Source organism: Staurois parvus, unplaced genomic scaffold (assembly GCF_062004578.1).
Source record: "Staurois parvus isolate SC_StPar_1 unplaced genomic scaffold, SC_StPar_1.0 ptg000253l, whole genome shotgun sequence".
NCBI classification, from domain to species: Eukaryota; Metazoa; Chordata; class Amphibia; order Anura; family Ranidae; genus Staurois; species Staurois parvus.
In genome coordinates this window covers 335637-354961 of record NW_028318049.1, presented here as the reverse complement: position 1 = coordinate 354961, position 19325 = coordinate 335637, and the positions used below count along the sequence as shown (strand labels likewise).

Below are 19325 nucleotides of genomic sequence, written 5' to 3'. Positions count from 1 at the left end.
AATGAGAGCGATAATTCTAGCACCAGACCTCTGTAATGCTAAACTGATGACCTATAAGGGGCTTTAAAAGCACCGCCTATAGAAAATATAGGGTACTAAAGTTTGTTGCCGTTTCACGAGTACATGCAAATTTAAGATTTGACATGCTGGATATTTATTTACTCGATGCAACCTCGTCTTTTCGATTTTACAAAAAATTGGATAATGTTTGCTTTTTGTGCTCTAAAATTAACTTAAGTGTATTTTTTTACTGAAATTTTGTGTTTCCTAGACCTTTGATAATATTGTGTGACCTAAAAAAAATTGAAACTATAGCTATTTTATTCTCCAAGATCTCTGATTTCAGAAAATATATAATGTTGGGGGTTTTGCGTCATCTCCAGGCCTTAAATGATTTTTGACCGTGTGCAAAAAATGCAAAAATCAGCTCTGGCAGCGAAATGGATAAAAGATAAGCCCGACACTCCCCTTTCCTGACAAGCACCCAATCGGTGCTCATTACACTGCAAGGTCTCTCTCATCCCTGCTAGTCCCCGGGTGCGGTGCTGGAGAGAGGCGGGAAGGGGAGGAGATAAACAGCGCAGTGTTAAAAATATTAAATGTTTAAGTCGCCATAAAACCCCTTTTGTTTTTAAAAGCCCCAGACATTACTTAAAGCAGATTTAAATACGGTTTTGGTTAAAATTTATGTTTTTTTTATCAGGACAAGTAGATTGTCATGAGGGACAAGTAGATTGGGACACCGATTTAGTCCCTGGATATGTAGTTTTTTTTCAAACATTTCCACACCCCTGTGTAAGGCGGTCCATTCAGATAAATAGGTTGCTGTAAAACACATGCTATTCCATGTGAATCCATAAATTTATAAGTCACCCCAACACACTAATACAGCAGCTGGCTATGCACCCCCTATTGTGGCATATCAAAAATGTAAAATTTTTGCCTGAGAAAGAAGCATAAAATGAAAGTTGAAGTCAGAAGTCCATATGTGGACCTATGTTGGAAAGGCTGTGGCCAAAGAGGCACACTTCAATACATGTGCTAGGGTTGCCCTGTGACATCGATTTTCTGGGTGGAAATCCAGGAATGCATAGCTGAGATCCTGGCATAGACCTTCCCTTTTCCCCAAAACACGTCTTGCGCCATGCCCCCACTACCTATAAACTTAGTGCTCTCCCTCATCTGCTCAATGCCGCAAAATATCTTATGCCTATTCATTGGAAGAACCCATATGTCCCCAGCCATGGAGACTGGTCTGGAAAGGTGATGGAGATAATGTAGGCTGAGGAGTGGATTGCCACGTGTAACAGTGCTTGGGATTGCTTTGACTCCACCTGGGCCACATGGAGGCACAACATGTCTGGGTTGACCACGGTCTCCTCTAGCCTAGAAATTACCCTGCTGGCCATAGTGGAGCCTACATTCAAACAACTTGTCAAGGCGCACCAACAATCCTGATTCCTTTTTTCCCACCTCTATTTCTTTACCTCATTATATGACAAGTTTTTTCCTAATAGTATTTTTTTTTCCAGTCTGTGACCTGGTTTTGGTTGACATGTTCCAGAACCTCAGCAAACGATTGTGTCCTTTATCCTGATTAACCTGTATGGTTTTATTTACTTTGTCATGGCCTGATTTCTGGCTACACTTTTCCTCTCAGCTTGACTTAGGGACTTGTCTCACCCGTGCTATATGTGGGTCAAATTCCCACCTGCTGGGCTGTCGCTCATGGATGGCTTGATGGCATTTGAATGGCACACACGGCCTCACCGCCTGGCTGGATGGCCACCAGGTGGCTGAGAGAAACCTTCCTGAATAAACCCTAGGTTGCTTGTCTAATCTGTGTAACTCTGATGGTGTCCGTGGGCCATTATTTGCACCGATTGTGTTTGTGACATCACCTTTTTACTCTTTTCATATTCCTATCTTGTCAGAGATCAGTCCACCATGTGGCTTTAGACTTATTTTTATAGAGTACACAGTGTATGCCTCCTTTAGACATGTTTAAGCAGTACTGGAAACTTTGTGGTTGCTGTGATATTACTGCTTCAACATTGGATGAGAAAGTTCTTATGGATGCTAATTTTTTTTTTTTGTGCTATAATCTTTGTATTGTTTAAACGTTAAAGATTACATAAAAAAGAAGTCCGTATAGGTTGTTTATCTGTTCTGGGTCAGTGAAGAAATCAACAAGACAGCTAAGCAACAAGCATTTGTAGAAATGCCGAGTGTGCCACTTCCACCCCCTAGAGAGCCACTCTCAATGCAGACTATGCCCCACGCATGTCTGGGAAGGAGAAAAAGCCAACTGCACTCCAGGAAACACTAAAACACTGTCAACTTTAAGACAAAACAAGAAGAGTTGCACCTGGAACCTCCTCCCCTTAATAGGAAGTGGTTCCCTACAATCTGTAGCTTACTAGTCGTTTGTCAAAAAACCTAACAGAAATATTGTAAAAAAAGAAGAGTTGGTGCCAGGCATGGGCTGCTTGTTTGTGTAATTCTGAAGTCACCAGTGGTCAGTCTGCCGGTTTCTCTCAAAAGCTCACTGTACACACTGCTCTTATACAAAGCTCAGTGTACGCTGTTCTGATACAAAGCTCAGGCCCATGTGAACAAGGCCTTAAAACACTGTACAGTGCAGCATCAATGGGGTGCTTTATTATAAAAAATAAACACTAGAACATAACATCCTACAAAGAACAGCAGAGGTAAGAACAGTGCAGTACCGTCATTTGGGGGACATGGCAGTGGCTGCTTCTGGACCACCCAAGGTCCTAAAAAACAAAAGAAAAAAAAAAAGACAACTTAACAATGCTCATTAAACAATGCATTGCTAAGAGTACTTATGAGGAAAAAAGTGCAGAAACCTATTGAAACAAAGTAATTGCATCTTCAGTCATTTTAGAGTTGTCAGGACAAAAAGCTCTTCTGTTTGGTTGCCTAGCAAATACAGTTATTTGCTTTATTTCATCTGAACTCCAGGAATAATAAAAACCTACCCTTGCAGTCGGGTAGGGTCTGGGTCAAGCCATCACAAGCCACCCTCCCCCACGAATGGTTTAATGCACATCTATGCCTAGGGTTCTGGGACTTTAACCTTCCCCCCATGGGTCCTGCTTCTAACTCCTCCGCAGCAGCGAGCACTCCCTCCTCCAGAAATAAACAATGCACACATCATGACGTGTAAGACCAGCCCCTCACCTGCATTCTAATGGTATTAATTACTGAAACTTTCCATTTGTATTCAACTTATTTTAGACCAAGCAATGTCATCTGGTAGTACTCAGATCAGCCCAATTCCTGCACCTTCACACCTAACCATAGATCTAAAACCTGCATACCTAAATTTGATGATAAGCCCCAATTCAAGCTCCTTCAACCCTCAGTTTATATACCTTTAGATCTCAGATCAGCCCCAAATCCTGCACCTTAAGACCTCAGATCTGCCACAATTCATGCACCATTAGAAATGCAGGGGGTCCCTGACATCCAAAGAAGCCAGCAGTCCTACACCGGTACTGGGAGAGAAAATGGTGGGGGGGGGGCACAGGCTGAGAAGGGAAGGCCATGCTTTTTAACCAATGACCTAGTGAGCGGTCAGAGGTACAGCCACTGGCAGAGGCATTCTGGGTGCCAATGAAAAAAAACAAAACAATTGTGAGTCTATTTGGACACACGTGTCCATAGGTTGCCAACCCCTGATACTTTTTATTGACATTCATTAATATGTAGATCCAGAGTTTTTTGTGGGGAAGAAATAAAACCAGTCGGCTCTATCTGGTGCTCCATTGGGAGAGATTTCCACTCACTCACTGTCGGCAGAGACAATGGCTTTACCAGGCAGGAAGCAAGGGAAAAATCTGCTAGAGGGACACACACAACAATAAAAAGTTGACAGAGCTTAGCCATCACCTGCTCTAACAGAATAAAAAGCAATTTCATTTTTGCCGGTGTTGCTGTTTGAGATTTTATCCCACTACCTCCCTGGTGCAATAGTTGTCCTGGGGGCAGGAAGTGAGAGGGAAGGTTTCCAATGAAGTATTCATAAGTATGAAAGGACCCCCCAGCACAAAAATGTGCCCGGGATTGACAAGCGTTGGCCTCAAGACACAGGAAGTGGTGGTCTCTAGCACCAGATGAGAGTGTCAGCAGTGGTGGTCACCATATTTACAGGTCTCCTTTATTTTCATGCAAGAGGCAACAAGGACAGTTCTGTCAACAAACACTTTAGTACATAATGCCAGTTATGGTCAACCATGTCACCGAAATGAGTGGAAGAAAATACAGTAAAAGCCAGCACTATTTTAAATCACAGAATTAAAGAGTGGGAATCACCTGGTAACGTCTGACCTGGCTCTTCGGACCTCTTGCCAATCTCCTCCACTGAATCTTTGCCTCCACGGAAGACTTCGCATTGCAGCTCTGGTCGTGTGTGCAGCTCGCCAGCATTGCGGTATGGCGCAGGTGCCAAGTATGAAATGTTAGACTTTTCTACTCCTGTGCAAGTGTGAGAATGTTTTATACCATTTTATGTTAACTACTCTATTCCTCTAAGGGCAATTAATTGATATAGTCAGTTTGAGCATAAACAGTTTTGTAAGATCGCTTGGCAGGATGGCCATGGTTTGGACCATAATGCCATTTGAAGATTGTTAAATATAGTTTGTTGTTGATCAGACACAGAAAATGTGCACGAAGGCACACCAGTGCATCTGGCAACTGGTGGACTATATAAAAACCCCAACAGAACAAAACTGACTAGTAATATTTTGTATGAAGACTTGAATCTTACCCAGTTCCTCCCCTGGGAAGCCCTGGATCTCTTGGCTGTGGTTGCCCCAATCCTCCTGGGAATAGTCCTCCATGGTGCTGCCGTCAGACTCCATCTCCTGGTACAATCCACTGCTGTTTATTAGCACTGGTTGGCATGGCTGTGTGTCCCATCCGCCCTGGCCAAACACTCGTTCTAGCTGTTCAAAAGTGTAGCTGCTTTTCCTTTTCCCAACACCACGCTCTTTCACACGACTGTAGCATCTGCGCAGAGTCTGAAGTAACAAACAGATTTCAAACTCTAATCTCTGTACAGAGGAACGCTATCAATTAGATCGGAACCTAAACAAGTCAAAAGACATATATGGCAATAAATGGCAAAATCCAACTGTTACTGCAAAGTAACTATTTGTCAGCAGGAAGCTTCTGTTTATTGTGGGTATATACACTAGGTGTTACACTTGCATAAAACCAGAAACTGCATGAGGTGGTGGCAAGTCATCTCCTCCCTCTTTAAAGTGGAAGAAAGCTTAATATATTGTAAAGCACTGAGCAAACTGTTGGCGCTATATAAATCCTGTATAATAATAATAACGATTCTTGAAATATTTTCCTCTCCCCTCCTACCCATCTTGACTAACCTTTATTTTAAAAAGATATGTATACTCCCCTATTTTAAATCTGCCCCAGTAACATGATCGCACAGCTCCAGCTCCCCTCTGTCTGTTGGAGGCTGCTGCAGTGGAGAGGAGGGACCACTGACAATGGCAGCGCCATGGGAGCCTATGGGTGACGTCACCTCCCGGAATTCACATCTGTTGTCAAGTGCTCCCAGAAGCAGATTGAAAATAGAGAAGTAGACAGATCTTTTTTAAATAGGTTAGGTAGGAGGAGTGGGGAGGGAAATTATTAAGAATAGTTATAGTTGGGGTTTACTTCCACTTTAAAGGAGAAGTACTGCCAAAGCCCTTTTGGCTGTACTTCTCCTGTGAATCATAGGAGTGCAGTTCATTCTGCATTCCTGTGACTCGTTATCAGCGGACTGAAGTCTGCTGTCAGCTGATGTTACTCAGCCGGTCCATGCTAGGAAAAGATCCCGAATTCGAAGTCGGGATCCATCCGGCTCAGCCTCTCAGCGAGCCACTGAGAGCCTGAGCCAGCCTCCCCCTCCACAGCCCAGCACGCAAGTGAGTGCTGGGGGAACAGAGCAGAGAGTGGTGACTGACAGTTACCGCTCCCTGATCAGAGCGGAGAGGAGAACTCAGTGATCAGCGATCATGTGATTGCTGCGTTCTCATCCTTAGAGCCGGCAGGGACAGATGCAGCATCGGACCAATGCTGAATCCACCTAGGTAAGAAATATCTGGGGGGGGAAAAAAAAAAGTTATTTCTCTTTTCATCAGTTTGAGAAGGGACATAGTAATGCTTAGTACATTACCACAATGCACTGCAACACACATTACATGTGCTGGTGTGATGGAGTGCCTGCCATTCATTCTGAATTGTACTGAAATGAAATGCTTCTTGCCAGATAGATGTGCCTTGCAGCACAGCTCACTAACATATTGTGGTATACAGTCAGAAATGGTGCTGGTCATGCATGGTCTAACACACCTGTGGTTAATGCACTGTGATGGTGGGTATGGACCCTTACATACATTTTTCTGCCAAGAGGGGACAATTCCAGCAGCAACTTGCTCTGTGCTTATTATTGAAGGCTCGCCAGTGGAGGAAGACCCCGGGAGCACGGCTCACCCCGCACTGCATGAGTCCATGGATTACATGGAAATATTGAAGAAAGAAAAGACGGATTGGAACAAAGTTTTGGAGTATATGGTATTGAGAGATATAAACAAGTTTTAATTGAGTAAGGGTGTTTAATACAGGCAGTTAGATGTGGACACTAAGTGGGGCGACACGTCAGTAACCACGGGGGGATTATATGTTTTTTGTATATTTGTGTGGGATAATGCACTATATTGGAGTTTTCTTTTTTTGAGATTTCAGGGATTAAAGGAATATCTTCATGAAGGTGGATTAAATCAGAGAGCACGTATATAAAAAGTTTTTGAGGATATCACAGACACTGAAAGAATATTATATTGACTTTTGAACTTTCAGGGGTGAAAGTGGAACTTTTGCGTCTAGGGAGACTTAGGATTTTTTAGAGTGATTATTGTTAGGTGAACCGTATTTGTGTGAATAATACAAAGACTTTCTATAGCTTGGCTCCGTAAGAAGCATGTGATAATCTACAATAAAAGTTTGGCCAGTTTTTAAATCCTTGCAATGCATATAGTTCACCCGGCAGTTCTTTTCCAACCAAAACTGGAAATAAACTTTAAGATATGTCACTTTTATAGGTGTTGTCCTTTAACAAACACCCCACCTCCCTAGAGACAGTCCACCTGGAACACCACATTTAGTCCCATTTCCAGCACTCTTTCCTCCAACCAAAGCTGGAGCCCTGGCTCTTCATACTCTGTAGGAGTGCCTTGGCCCCATCCCTTTGGATAAATTGTACTCATTACTAAAGGCAAGTAGGCAGTTCACTTTGTAAGGGATGGGCATCTTGGCAAGTGAATTTTCCCCAGAGCTTAGTGAATGTGGTGAAATTCCACTTTGTAAAGAATACCCAATCACATGTATGGGGAAACATTTATTTTTTTTTGCTTGCATGATTGAACCATAGAAGTTAGCAGAGCTTTAATACATTCATTAACATCTGAGGAAAATGCCCTTTACAAAGTGCTGAGTGTTTACCTTTAGTAAACCAACCCATGGTGTCCTCCAACAACTTACCTACAGGAATAAATGGCACCACATAGTACATGAGCAGCATGAAAAGGAGCTGGATGGAACCTTGAAGTATGAAGGCAAGTATAATCCCAGGAAGGCTTAATGTAACGGGTCGGGGGGGGGGGGGGTTGGGGGGGCATGGTGTAACATTCTAAGCATTATAACATTTGTAGAATGACCTTTAATAGTAATAACTAAAGTGACCTGTGCTGTGCTCACACACCTCTACTGTGCCATTCAACCATCAGAAAAGGAAAGTCCTGTGTACACTAGAGTCGCACAATTTGGCCCAGCTCTGTAGGGGCTTATTCCTACTTGCGGCTGGAACTGTGGACAAACCCTAAAGCCTCATGTACACTGCTGCTCCTAAATGTGAGCTTAGGAGCTTTTGGCGTTTTTGTTTTTTCCCAAGGCCCTGAACTCAACTCAGTAAAAGCCTATGTGTCCATGCACACACAGCCTTTTAACAGAGTTTAGGGGCAGTTAAATGTCCCTGCCCTGAATGCATTAGAATTGCGTTCAGGAGAGGAACGTTTTGGCCAATAAACGCCAACAGTGGCAACAATGATTTTAACCGCTTTCCCGCCACCCTATAGCAGAAATACTGCTACAGGGCGGCAGGGGTGTGCACACCCTACCCGTGCCGCCTTTGGTGGCCTCACCTGTCGATCAATCAGTCCCTGCCATTGATTCCCCGCCGGCTATCGCTGTGTATCAATGACGGGGGGAGAGACCTGTATGTAAACATCTCTCCCTGTCAGCTCCTGCACATTGCTTTGTATTACTCTACATAGCATAGCAATACAAAGCAATGTGCTTACACAGTAAAGCACATACACAGCACACAGCAAAACAGCACACAGTTAACCATTTGATCGCCCCACATGTTAACCCCCTGCTGCCCAGTGCCATTAGTACAGTGTCAGTACTTCTCATTATCACTGTATTGGTGTCACTGGGGTTGTCAGTGACAGTCAGGTCCCCCCCAGTGTCAGAATGCCCATCGCTGATCATTACTATATATACACACACTATATATATATATATATATATACACACATATACATATATATACACACATATATATATATATATATATATATATATATATATAGCTATATCTATCTATACACACACATATATTTTATATATATATATATATATATATATATATATATATGCGATTTTTTTCCCCAAGAAAGACATGTGGCAGAAGATATTGATTTTGTAAAAATTTTTCACTGGACATGTTTTAATAGTAAAAAGTCAAGAATATTGTTTTTTTTTTTTCTCAAAATTGTCGGTCTTTTTTTTTTTTTCTATAGCGCAAAAAATTTAAAAATGCAGTCGATCAAATACCACCAAATGAAAGCTCTATTTTTGGGAAAAAAAGGACATAAATTTAATTTGGGTGCAGCATTGCATGACTGCGCAATTGTCAGTTAAAGTAACAGAGCCATATCACAAAAAATGGCCTGGTCAGTAAGGGGGGTAAATCCTCAGGAGGGCAAGTGGTTAAGCACCGCATTTAGAGCTTGGGCGTTTATTCATTTCAAGGGCATGTACTCCGGTAAATGAAATGAATGTCCAAGCGCTAAAAGTGGGTAACCAAAGTAACCTTTGTAAAAGTTTTTGCTGCACTTAGCGTTTTACCACTGCCGGTACAGTTAGGGTCTATGGCAGTTCCAGTGTACATGTAGCCTTGTACCTCTGCAAGTACCAGGTATTTTCTTTGCCTTTTGGCAGTGAACAGAATTGAAGAGAAGCAAATGTATGAGTAGAAGGGGAGAGACCTAACATATATTTGCTTTACCCTCAATAGGCAAAGTGCAGATTTGCTTTAAATCGTCTGAGAAAAACCGCCTGCCAACATTGCTCCCTGCTCAGGAGAGACAGTTTCCTACTTTTTGTTCAAGTTCAGTTGAATAAGAACTGCACGGTGTTTCTCAAAATATCAGCTTCTCAAATGGATCAATACTCTACAATACATGTGCATGAACTACGACAATGGTACCAAGTGTGTGACCCCCGCCCCCTCCATTAGTTGAGCATTGAGCAGAATTAACTCCCAGGTAAGACCATCATCTGGGACTATATGGTGGTTGTCCATTGTTACGGCATCTAACAGGATGAGACCTCTGAATTATACGGTAACACAAAAGGCCTTGAAAAGGTCTAGGGAAGGACTCTTGAAAGGTCACTATTGAACCCTAGTATGAAAGACCACAGTCTCATTTATTGGATAGTTTAATCCACGACATCTTGAATATCCTGGTTGTAGAGCCTACACCAATACTGACAGTTTTAGTTACCTTCCTAGATCCAGAACAAGGATGAACTGGTGGAAAACACAATGCAAAGGAATGCACTGCAATACTTGGGACTTAAATATATCTCCTATGCATCTGTACAGACGTTACCTCCTCCAAGTGAATTCATCGGTGGATAAACCTTCCAATATATTTTAAGGCCGGCTATACAAGAGTCGATTTTCAAATGATTTTGTGTTCGAAAATCGGACCTAAGAATAACTGGACGATTTTCGCCCTGTTAGTGGGGCAATGGCACCGACCGATTTTTGTGGTTCCTCCCCATTTCGTTTATCGGGCATGCTGGAAAATTTATGAAAAACAACCGATTTTCTAAATCGTTGGTGGCACAATCGGATTACAGAACGAACGATGTTGTTGATCGAAAAATCATTTGGAATTCGACCCATGTATGCCTGCTTTAGTATAGGAACAAATTAAGTTCTCTAATGTTTTCTTAACTACTTGCCGTCCGGCCGCTGTATATAAATTGCCGGATGGTGGCAGTCCAGGGGCGGTTTGCCATTCATAAACGGCGCCCGCCATTTTGGACTGTGCGCACTCCCTGGGAGCGCACAGCACCGCGATCCGGTGCCCACTCTGTCCTCCGGACACAGTGGAACACCGATCGTCGTACGGGACCTCTGTGCGAGGTCCCAATCATGTGATCACTGATTGGCCAATCAGTGATCACATGCAGAGTAGTAAGCAAGATGTCACTTCTGACATCATTGCTTACTACGTGTGAAATCTGTGAATGATCAGAGATCACATGGTACAAGGCTATTCACAACAGCCTTGTACCATGTGACAAGCTGTGACCAATCACAACTCATACAGTATTTCTCAATGGTTGCTAGAATGCCGCCAGAGAGAAGGAGAAATGATTGCTTTTACAGCCTTTATAGGTGTAAAAGCAATCGGTGTAAAAAAAAAAAAATCTTCATCACCCCCCACAAGTAGTACAGTGTCACCATGGTGACACTGTACTGCTAGGGTGATAGTATGTAAATAAAAAAAATAAATATAAAAAAATAAAAATGTAAAAAAAGTTAAATTTTTGGTTATAAACTAATTTAGGTTTTTTTCTTTTTTTATTAAAAAGATAACTGAATAAATTTTGGCCAAGATTTATGATGAAATATTATTTATTTGCAAAATATTATAAAAACACTTTTTTCAAAATTTTTGGACTTTTTCATTTGTATAGCAAACAAAAAATAAAAATCCCAGTGGTGAATAACTACCACCAAAATAAAGTTTTATCTGTCTCAAAAAAATGCTAAAAAATTAATGTGGGTACAGTGTTGCATGACTGCGCAATTGTCATTCAAAGTGTGATAGCCCTTAAAGCTGAAAATTGCCCTGGACAGGAAGGGGGTGAAAGTGTCTGGACTTGAAGTGGTTAATAACAACGGGAATATGCCATCTCTCTCTATAAAGCAAGCCTATGCTTTGCCAGGCAGGTATGCTTTAAACCCAAACTCCAACATATATTCACCTCTTTTATCACCACTGCTCCGTTTTGTTATTGGGAGGAAAGAAAATCCCCGGGGACTTTAGAATAGGAAGGAGTAACTGATTGCACTGGGCCAATCACACAGCACCACAACCATCACATAGGGAGGTGTACATAGACCAGCATTGACTGGCTGCAACAGACCATTTTTCAGCTTTTCTACAAGCAGCTGAAAACCTAACGGTAGCCATACACACTTCAATTTTATTATCCGATCAATGCGGCATTTGAGTAAAACAATCAAATCCACAAACGATTGAACAGCCACCACTTCACTTCCAATCGCTTTAATCTTAAAGGATAAGTTCACCTTTGGGAACAGGTTACATGTTCCCTCCATTTTTAGGGTGGAACATGTAACATGCTCCCAATGCGACAGCCACTGCCCAATCTTGGTCCAAATGAACTATCCAAATCCACAAGAAATCTGGGGTTCTGCTTTAAGTGATCTTTGTCAGGGTAAATCATCAGGTTCATTTGAATGTGTCCTCTACAGCTGCACCTACCTGCTTTTCCTTCACACCCTGCCTTCCCTATATGAGAGGGCTGAGAGGGACCAGGTGTAATAGGAGGAAGGTAGTATACAATATGCAGGGAGGAGATGCTTTCATCCTCTCATAACACTTACTGGGAGTGTCTAATGGAGGGGGGCTCAGGGTACTATGAGGAAGGTAATGAAGAATGTAGTGTGTACTATGGGGGTACCTTCTTCCTCTCACAGCACCCGCTGTTGGTCTGTGATATAGAGGGTAGTACAGAAGAGAAGGTAGAGTAGAGGATTATTCATCCTTTGGTGGCACTGGCTGAGGGTCTCACAGATAGGAGGGCAATATGGAGGGGTACTAACAAGACACTTTCATCCTCTGGTGGCATTGGCTGGGGTCTCATGAATGGGAAGGGTAGTATACAGGGGAGGGTTACTATGGGTGTATATTCATCCCATCATATCACAGGCTGGGGGCTCTGATGAAGAGGCACATGTTTTAGAGTGGAGGGGGTTACTATGGTGGTACCTTCACCCTATCACATCATTGCCTGGGGACCTCTGATGGAGCAGAGGGTATTATAGGGGCATTATGGGGGTACTTTGTTCTCTCACATTACTGGAAGGAGGTCTCTCATGAAGGGGTTCTATACAATGTCAAGGTATACTGTGGGGTTAGCTCATCCTTTTTCAGGATAGACACAAGAGCAGCTGTGATGAAGAGTTGGGTATTATATAGGGTAGGGGGAATTATCATCCTATTATCACAGGTTGGGGGTCTCTGGTGGAGAGATGGGTACTAGAGGGGAGAGGGGGTACATTCACCCTATCACACTGCTGGCTATGGGTATTTGATGGAGAAGAGAAAATACTACAAGGGTACCTAAGACCTCTCATCACTGGTGAGGCAGGAAGGGGGAATGTCTCATGGAGAGAAGGGGTTATATATACAAGGTGAAAGGGAACTGTGGGGATGTGTACAGGAAAGGTATACTATTGGGGATATCTTCATCATTTGATGAAGGTAAGGAGTAATTTCAACCACTTTCAGCTCCAGGTAGGAGTTTTTCATGGAGAAGGTGGTAGAACACAATGCGAGAGGCTACCATGGAGGTACCTTCATTCTCTAGTGGTACTGACTGGTGATCTCATGGATGGGGTAAGTTCATCCTCCCGCCAGGAGTCTCTCATGGACAGGAAGTATTATACAGGAATGTTGATACTACAGAACATAGTACTATGGGGGTACTTCATCCTCCTGTGGCACTGGCTGGAGGATATTATAGAATGAAAGGGGTAGTATAAAGGAAGTATAGTATAGGTGTACTATGGAGGTACCTTCATTTTCTTGCAGCACTGGTCAGGATTATTATGGGGCAGGCAATATGGAGGGGGACTACAGAGTTATATGGGGGTAACTTCATGGAGAGGAATAGTAATATGGACAAGGTAGGGGTATCTCCAACCTTCCACAGTACTGGCTGGTGGTCTCTGATGGAAGGCGGCACAGTAATGTTGGGCAGGTATTAGAAGTGTACTCTGGGGGTAGCTTCATCCTTCAGCACTGATTGTGGAACTCTGAAACAGCACTTGGTGCTATGGGTGCTGCTTCATCCTCTCACAGCACTGGTTGGAGGCGTTTGATTGAGGAGGGAGAGGTATTGGAGTACCCTTAACCTCTTACCATATTGGTTTGGGTCTTTGATGTGGGAGAGAGTATATTGGAGTAGCCGGGGGTAATGTAGAGCTACATTCATGCACTTGTGGCCCTGGCTCTGGGTCTCTTGATGGAGGAAGGGTAGTACAGAGGAAGGAAGGTGTAGTATATGGGTACCATGGCAGTAACTTCGTCTCTTGATAGCACTGCCTGGGGGTATCTGATGGAGAAAAAGGGTAGTATGTGGTGGGAGGGGGTAGTATAAGGGTACTTTCATTATTTGTCAGCACTGCCTGGGGGGTCTCAGATATGGCAGCAATTAGTTCAGGGGTACTATCGGAGTATCCTTATCCTCTCACATCACTGGCTGGGGGAGAGCAATAATATAAGGGTACCTTTATCCTCTGGAAGCACTGGTTGTGGGTCTCTGATGGGGGAGGACGTTGTACAGGGGTATCCTCACCATCTTGTGTTACTGGCTGGGAAGGGGAAGTCTGTTGTGGAGGAAGGGGTAGTATGGAAGGGAGGAGTAGTATAGGAGTACCGTCATCCTCTGGCAGCACTGGCTGGGGGTTTCGGAGGAGGAAGGGGGCAGTATAGAGGTACTATGTTGGAACCTTCATGGGCTATAGAATGAGGTAGTATATTGACACTATGGGGTTAACATCATCCTCTGGTAGCAATGGCTGGGGGTGTTTGATGGGGGTGGGGAGATAGCATAGAGGTAATATGGAGAGGAAGAGGGGGTAATAGCATAGGGGTACTATGGAGGGGAAGAGGGGGTAATAGCATAGGGGTACTATGGAGAGGAAGAGGGGGTAATAGCATAGGGGTACTATGGAGAGGAAGAGGGGGTAATAGCATAGGGGTACTATGGAGGGAAAGAGGAGATACCATAGGGGTACTATTGGGGGGGCAGGGATAGTATAGGGGTACTATGGGGGGGTTATAGTATAGGGGTACTATGGGGGGGTTATAGTATAGGGGTACTATGGGGGGGTTATAGTATAGGGGTACTATGGGGGAGATTATAATATAGGGGTACTATGGGGGAGATTATAATATAGGGGTACTATGGGGGAGATTATAATATAGGGGTACTATGGGGGAGGGGATAGAATAGCGGTACTACGGGCATATTGAATAAATTAACTGAACCAATGCAGCGCTACAAGTGGATATTCTACCTAAAACCAAATGTGATAAAAATACAAAAAAAATATATATATATATTTTTTAGAATAATTATATACTTAACCACTTGACAACCGGGCTATGGCCGAAAGATGGTTACAGCACGGTTGTCCAGTTCTGGGAGGGCATCATATGATGTGCTCCCAGAACCAGCCCTGGCGATGTGGTAAAAGGTCAATCACAGCGTCCTCTTACCACGTGATCAGCTGTGTCCAATTACACAGATCACCCGGTAAATGCAGTTGCCGGTTGTTGGCTGCACGTTCCTCATGCTGTCACAGCGTGAGGAAAGTCCTGCCGATAACCGGCAATTGTCAGAAAACAGATCGGCACTGATGATCAGTGCCCAGCAGTGCCACCCACCTGTGCCTTTCAATGCCCATCAGTGCTGACTATCAGTGCAGCCTCATCAACGCACATCAGTGAAGGAGAAAAATTACCTGTTTGAAAACTTTTATAATAGAAAACAAAGAAAAAATTTTTTTTTGTTTTTTTTTTTTTGTTTATAGCACAAAAAATATACACCCAACGGGGATTAAATACCAAACGAAAGCTCTATTTGTGTGAAAAAAAATGATAAAAATGTCATATGGGTATAGTGTTGCATGACCGTGCAACTGTCATTGCGACAGCGCTGAAAGCTGAAAATTGGCCTGGGCTGAAAGGGGGTATAAGTGCCTGGTAGGCAAGTGGTTAAAAAAACAAAAAATAAGTCCAAAAAAAAGTTTTCTTCTTAGTGACTCTTTTCCTTCTATAATCACCAAGTTCTTCAGTCACAAACGTGCGTCCTTCCACCACCAGATGTCTGCTCACCTCCAGCACTGTGACCTCACATAATACTGTGTCCTGGTCTGACTGCCCTTGTGGTCCCACAATGGACTCTGAAGACCACTTGATGATCAGTTTTAATCCCCACCTCGTTCGGGATGTTAGATCTCACCACCAATTCACCTCACCAATAAAAAGACTCCACATAGTGCGCAAAGCTTTATAACATTTTAATATCAAAAATAATATACAAATGCAGACTCACATGCAAATGGTGCCTCACCGCACGAGGTGTGTACTGCTTTTGGTTATAATAGCTTGGCAATCTGAGAAAACTGTGCCGTGAAGAGTCAGCTGTCTCTGCCTACAGCAGTGTGCGCTCCGACACTGACAACCTTCCAATATAAGGAATAACATCCACCGCTGGTGCCGCTATGCTTACCGGCCTGGACGGCAATGTATCCTCCGGTGCAAGCGTATTGCAACCAGTGTGCACTAACTCTGCAGTGATCACTGACTCCGTGTTGCGTCGTGACGTCATCCAAGGCTCCTACCCAACGCATTTCGTCACTCATCACATGGCGTTCTCAAGGGGAACATGAATGAACTGTACGACGCTAATCGGCCATATATAGAGAGACCACAGCGCCATTTTGTTGTAGATAATTGAGGCACATCTTCTGAAGGGATGCATATTCTATCCTAATCGGACTAAAACGAAAAAGGAGGAGAACGAGGTGGGGATTACAACTGATCATCCATCAAGTGGTCGTCACAGTCCATTGTGGGACCACAAGTGCAGTCAGACCAGAACACAGTATTATGTGAGGTCACAGTGCTGGAGGTGAGCAGACATCTGGTGGTGGACGGACGCACATTTGTGACTGAAGCACTTGGTGATTATAGAAGGAAAAGTGTCACTAAGAAGAAAACACACATCAATTTTTTGGACTTATTTTTGTTTTCTTTAAGTATATAATTATTATAAATATTATTCATTTTTGTATTTTGTATCACATTTGATTTCAGGTAGAGTTTCCACTTGTAGCACTGAATTGGTTCACTTCATTTATTCAATATGCCGTATAAGAGATAGGGGTTTGTGCAGAATTGTAATGTTGGATTCACTCCCGTTTATTGTTTGTCATGATTTGGTTTGTTGTTTATAAAAGCGTGCAACATTCACTGTTTAAAGAGGTACTAAGGGGGGAATTTATAGCATAGGGGTACTATGGGGCGAGGGGATAGCATAGGGGTACTATGGGGGGAGGGGATAGCATAGGGGTACTATAGGGGGAAGGGGGATAGCATAGGGGTACTATGGGGGGAGGGGATAGCATAGGGGTACTATAGGGGGAAGGGGGATAGCATAGGGGTACTATGGGGGGAGGGGATAGCATAGGGGTACTATAGGGGGGAGGGGATAGCATAGGGGTACTATAGGGGGGAGGGGATAGCATAGGGGTACTATAGGGGGGAGGGGATAGAATAGCGGTACTATAGGGGGGAGGGGGTAGCATAGCGGTACTGTGGGGGAGGGGGTAGCATAGGGGTGCGGTGGGGGAGGGGATAGCATAGGGGTGCGGTGGGGGAGGGGATAGCATAGGGGTGCGGTGGGGGAGGGGATAGCATAGGGGTGCGGTGGGGGAGGGGATAGCATAGGGTACTATGGGGGTCCCTTCCTCCTTTGGCTGGCCAACCCTGGTGGGTATTACAGATGGGATGGGGGAGGGGTGGTAGCAGTACAGATGTGTGGGGGGGAGGGGTGGTAGCAGTACAGATGTGTGGGGGGAGGGGCGGTACCTTCATCCTCTCGCGGCACTGGCTGGGGGTCCTCTCGTAGCCCAGCTCGGCCAGGGCCCGGGACACCCGGTCGTACATGGCGGGCCCCGGGGCTTTGGTGCCGAAGATGGTGCCGGCTCCCTCCAGCTGCTGGTAGCGGGCCTCCACCAGCCTCTCGTTGCCCCACACGGCGATGAGCGCGTTGGTCTCGGCGGGGGTCCACGACATGCCGCGGCAGGCGGTGGAGAAGGAGACAGAGGGGGAGGGGGCAGGGCCGCCTGTCACGCCGGCAGTGAGCGGGGAGGAGCGGCTCGGGGTGGACGGGTTGGACAGGGAGCGCTGCCCATCGCTCAGGCCCGGAGAGGCCGGCGATAAAAGCTCGCTCTTCGGGATTTTCAGACAAGACGAAGCCTCGGACGGAAGCTCCGAATTACAGGGCGCCGCCATCTTCCCCCTTGTGTGCGGCCGGAAGTGACGTATTCGGAGGGGGCGGGGCCGGGCCTATCACTGCCAGACCAAAGAGAACCGCCAGGAGGATGGAGGGGGGAGGATAGAGGGGAGGTGAGGACCAGGATGGCCGGGGGAGGTCCCGGGGATACTCGGAACCCCAAAACAATTCTCCCGCCAATACACTCGTGTCCTTTATATCGCTGCCATCCACCATAGCCCTTCCTGCAGGGTGACCCCCGCCTGCCTGGGACCGCAGGGTGACCTGTATATGGGGGATTTATATCACCGATCACCTCATAGACGTCTAATATTACCCGCAGTGCCTGGATATCAATTCCACCCCATAGACAGCCGACAGAATCAATAGATCTGCTTGTATACCAATATTACCTCATAAATATCAGTTTTATATCTGTATTACCTCAGAGAGCTTATCAGTGTAATCCGTGTGTGTGATCTCTGTGTGTGATGTCCGTGTCACCGATTACCTCATAGAGGTCTGTTATCACCTCACAATGTTCACACGGGCGTACTTACAGTGCCTCCAAAAAGTATTCATACCCCTTGGAATGTTCCCCATCTTGTCATGTTACAACCAAAAACATAAATGTATTTTATTGGGATTTTATGTGATAGACCAACACAAAGTGGCACATAATTGTGAAGTGGAAAGAAAATGAGAAATGGATTTCAACAATTTTTACAAATAAATCTGTGAAGTGTGGCGGCATTTGTATTCAGCCCCCCGGAGTCAATACTTTGTAGGACCCCCTTTGGCTGCAATTCCAGCTGCAAGTCTTTTTGGGGATGTCTCTACCAGCTTTGCACATCTAGAGAGGGACATTTCTGCCCATTCTTCTTTGCACAATATCTCAAGCTCTGTCAGATTGGATGGAGAGCGTCTGTGAACAGCAATTTTCAAGTCTTGCCACAGATTCTCCATTGGATTTAGGTCTGGACTGTGACTGGGCCATTCTAACACATGAATATGCTTTGATCTAAACCATTCCATTGTAGCTCTGGCTGGATGTTTCGGGTCGTTGTCCTGCTGGAAGGTGAACCTCCGCCCCAGTCTCAAGTCTTTTGCAGATTCTAACAGGCTTTCTTCTAAGATTGCCCTGTATTTGGCTCCATCATCTTCCCATCAACTCTGACCAGCTTCCCTGTCCCTGCTGAAGAAAAGCATCCCCACAACATGATGCTGCCACCACCATGTTTCACGGTGGGGATGGTGTGTTCAGGGTGATGGGCAGTGTTAGTTTTCCACCACACATAGCATTTTGCTTTTAGGCCAAAAAGTTTCATTTTGGTCTCATCTGACCAGAGCACCTTCTTCCACATGTTTGCTGTGTCCCCCTCATGGCTTCTTGCAAACAGGACTTCTTATGGCTTTCTTTCAACAATGGCTTTCTTGCCATTCTTCCATAAAGGCAAATTTGTGGAGTGCACGACTAACAGTTGTCCTGTGGGCAGATTTTTCCACCTGAGCTGTGGATCTCTTCAGCTCCTCCAGAGTTACCATGGACCTCTTGGCTGCTTCTCTGATGAATGTTCTCCTTGCCCGACCTGTCAGTTTAGGTGGACGGCCAT

General features: G+C 44.6%; 1 protein-coding gene across 1 annotated transcript in view; it reads right to left on the bottom strand.

The window, feature by feature from the left end:
• The window catches only part of MSANTD2 (Myb/SANT DNA binding domain containing 2), a 29916-nt gene extending 12160 nt beyond the window's left edge, over nt 1-17756 (bottom strand). The window contains exons 1-4 of the mRNA XM_089680904.1: nt 17307-17756; nt 4796-5048; nt 4354-4500; nt 2730-2777 (exon numbers count right to left, since the gene is read on the bottom strand). Coding sequence (XP_089537030.1) covers nt 2730-2777; nt 4354-4500; nt 4796-5048; nt 17307-17732 — 874 coding nt within the window. The 5' untranslated portion in view covers nt 17733-17756. The remainder of the gene's footprint in view (nt 1-2729; nt 2778-4353; nt 4501-4795; nt 5049-17306) is intronic.
• Nucleotides 17757-19325: the final 1569 nt, after the last annotated feature.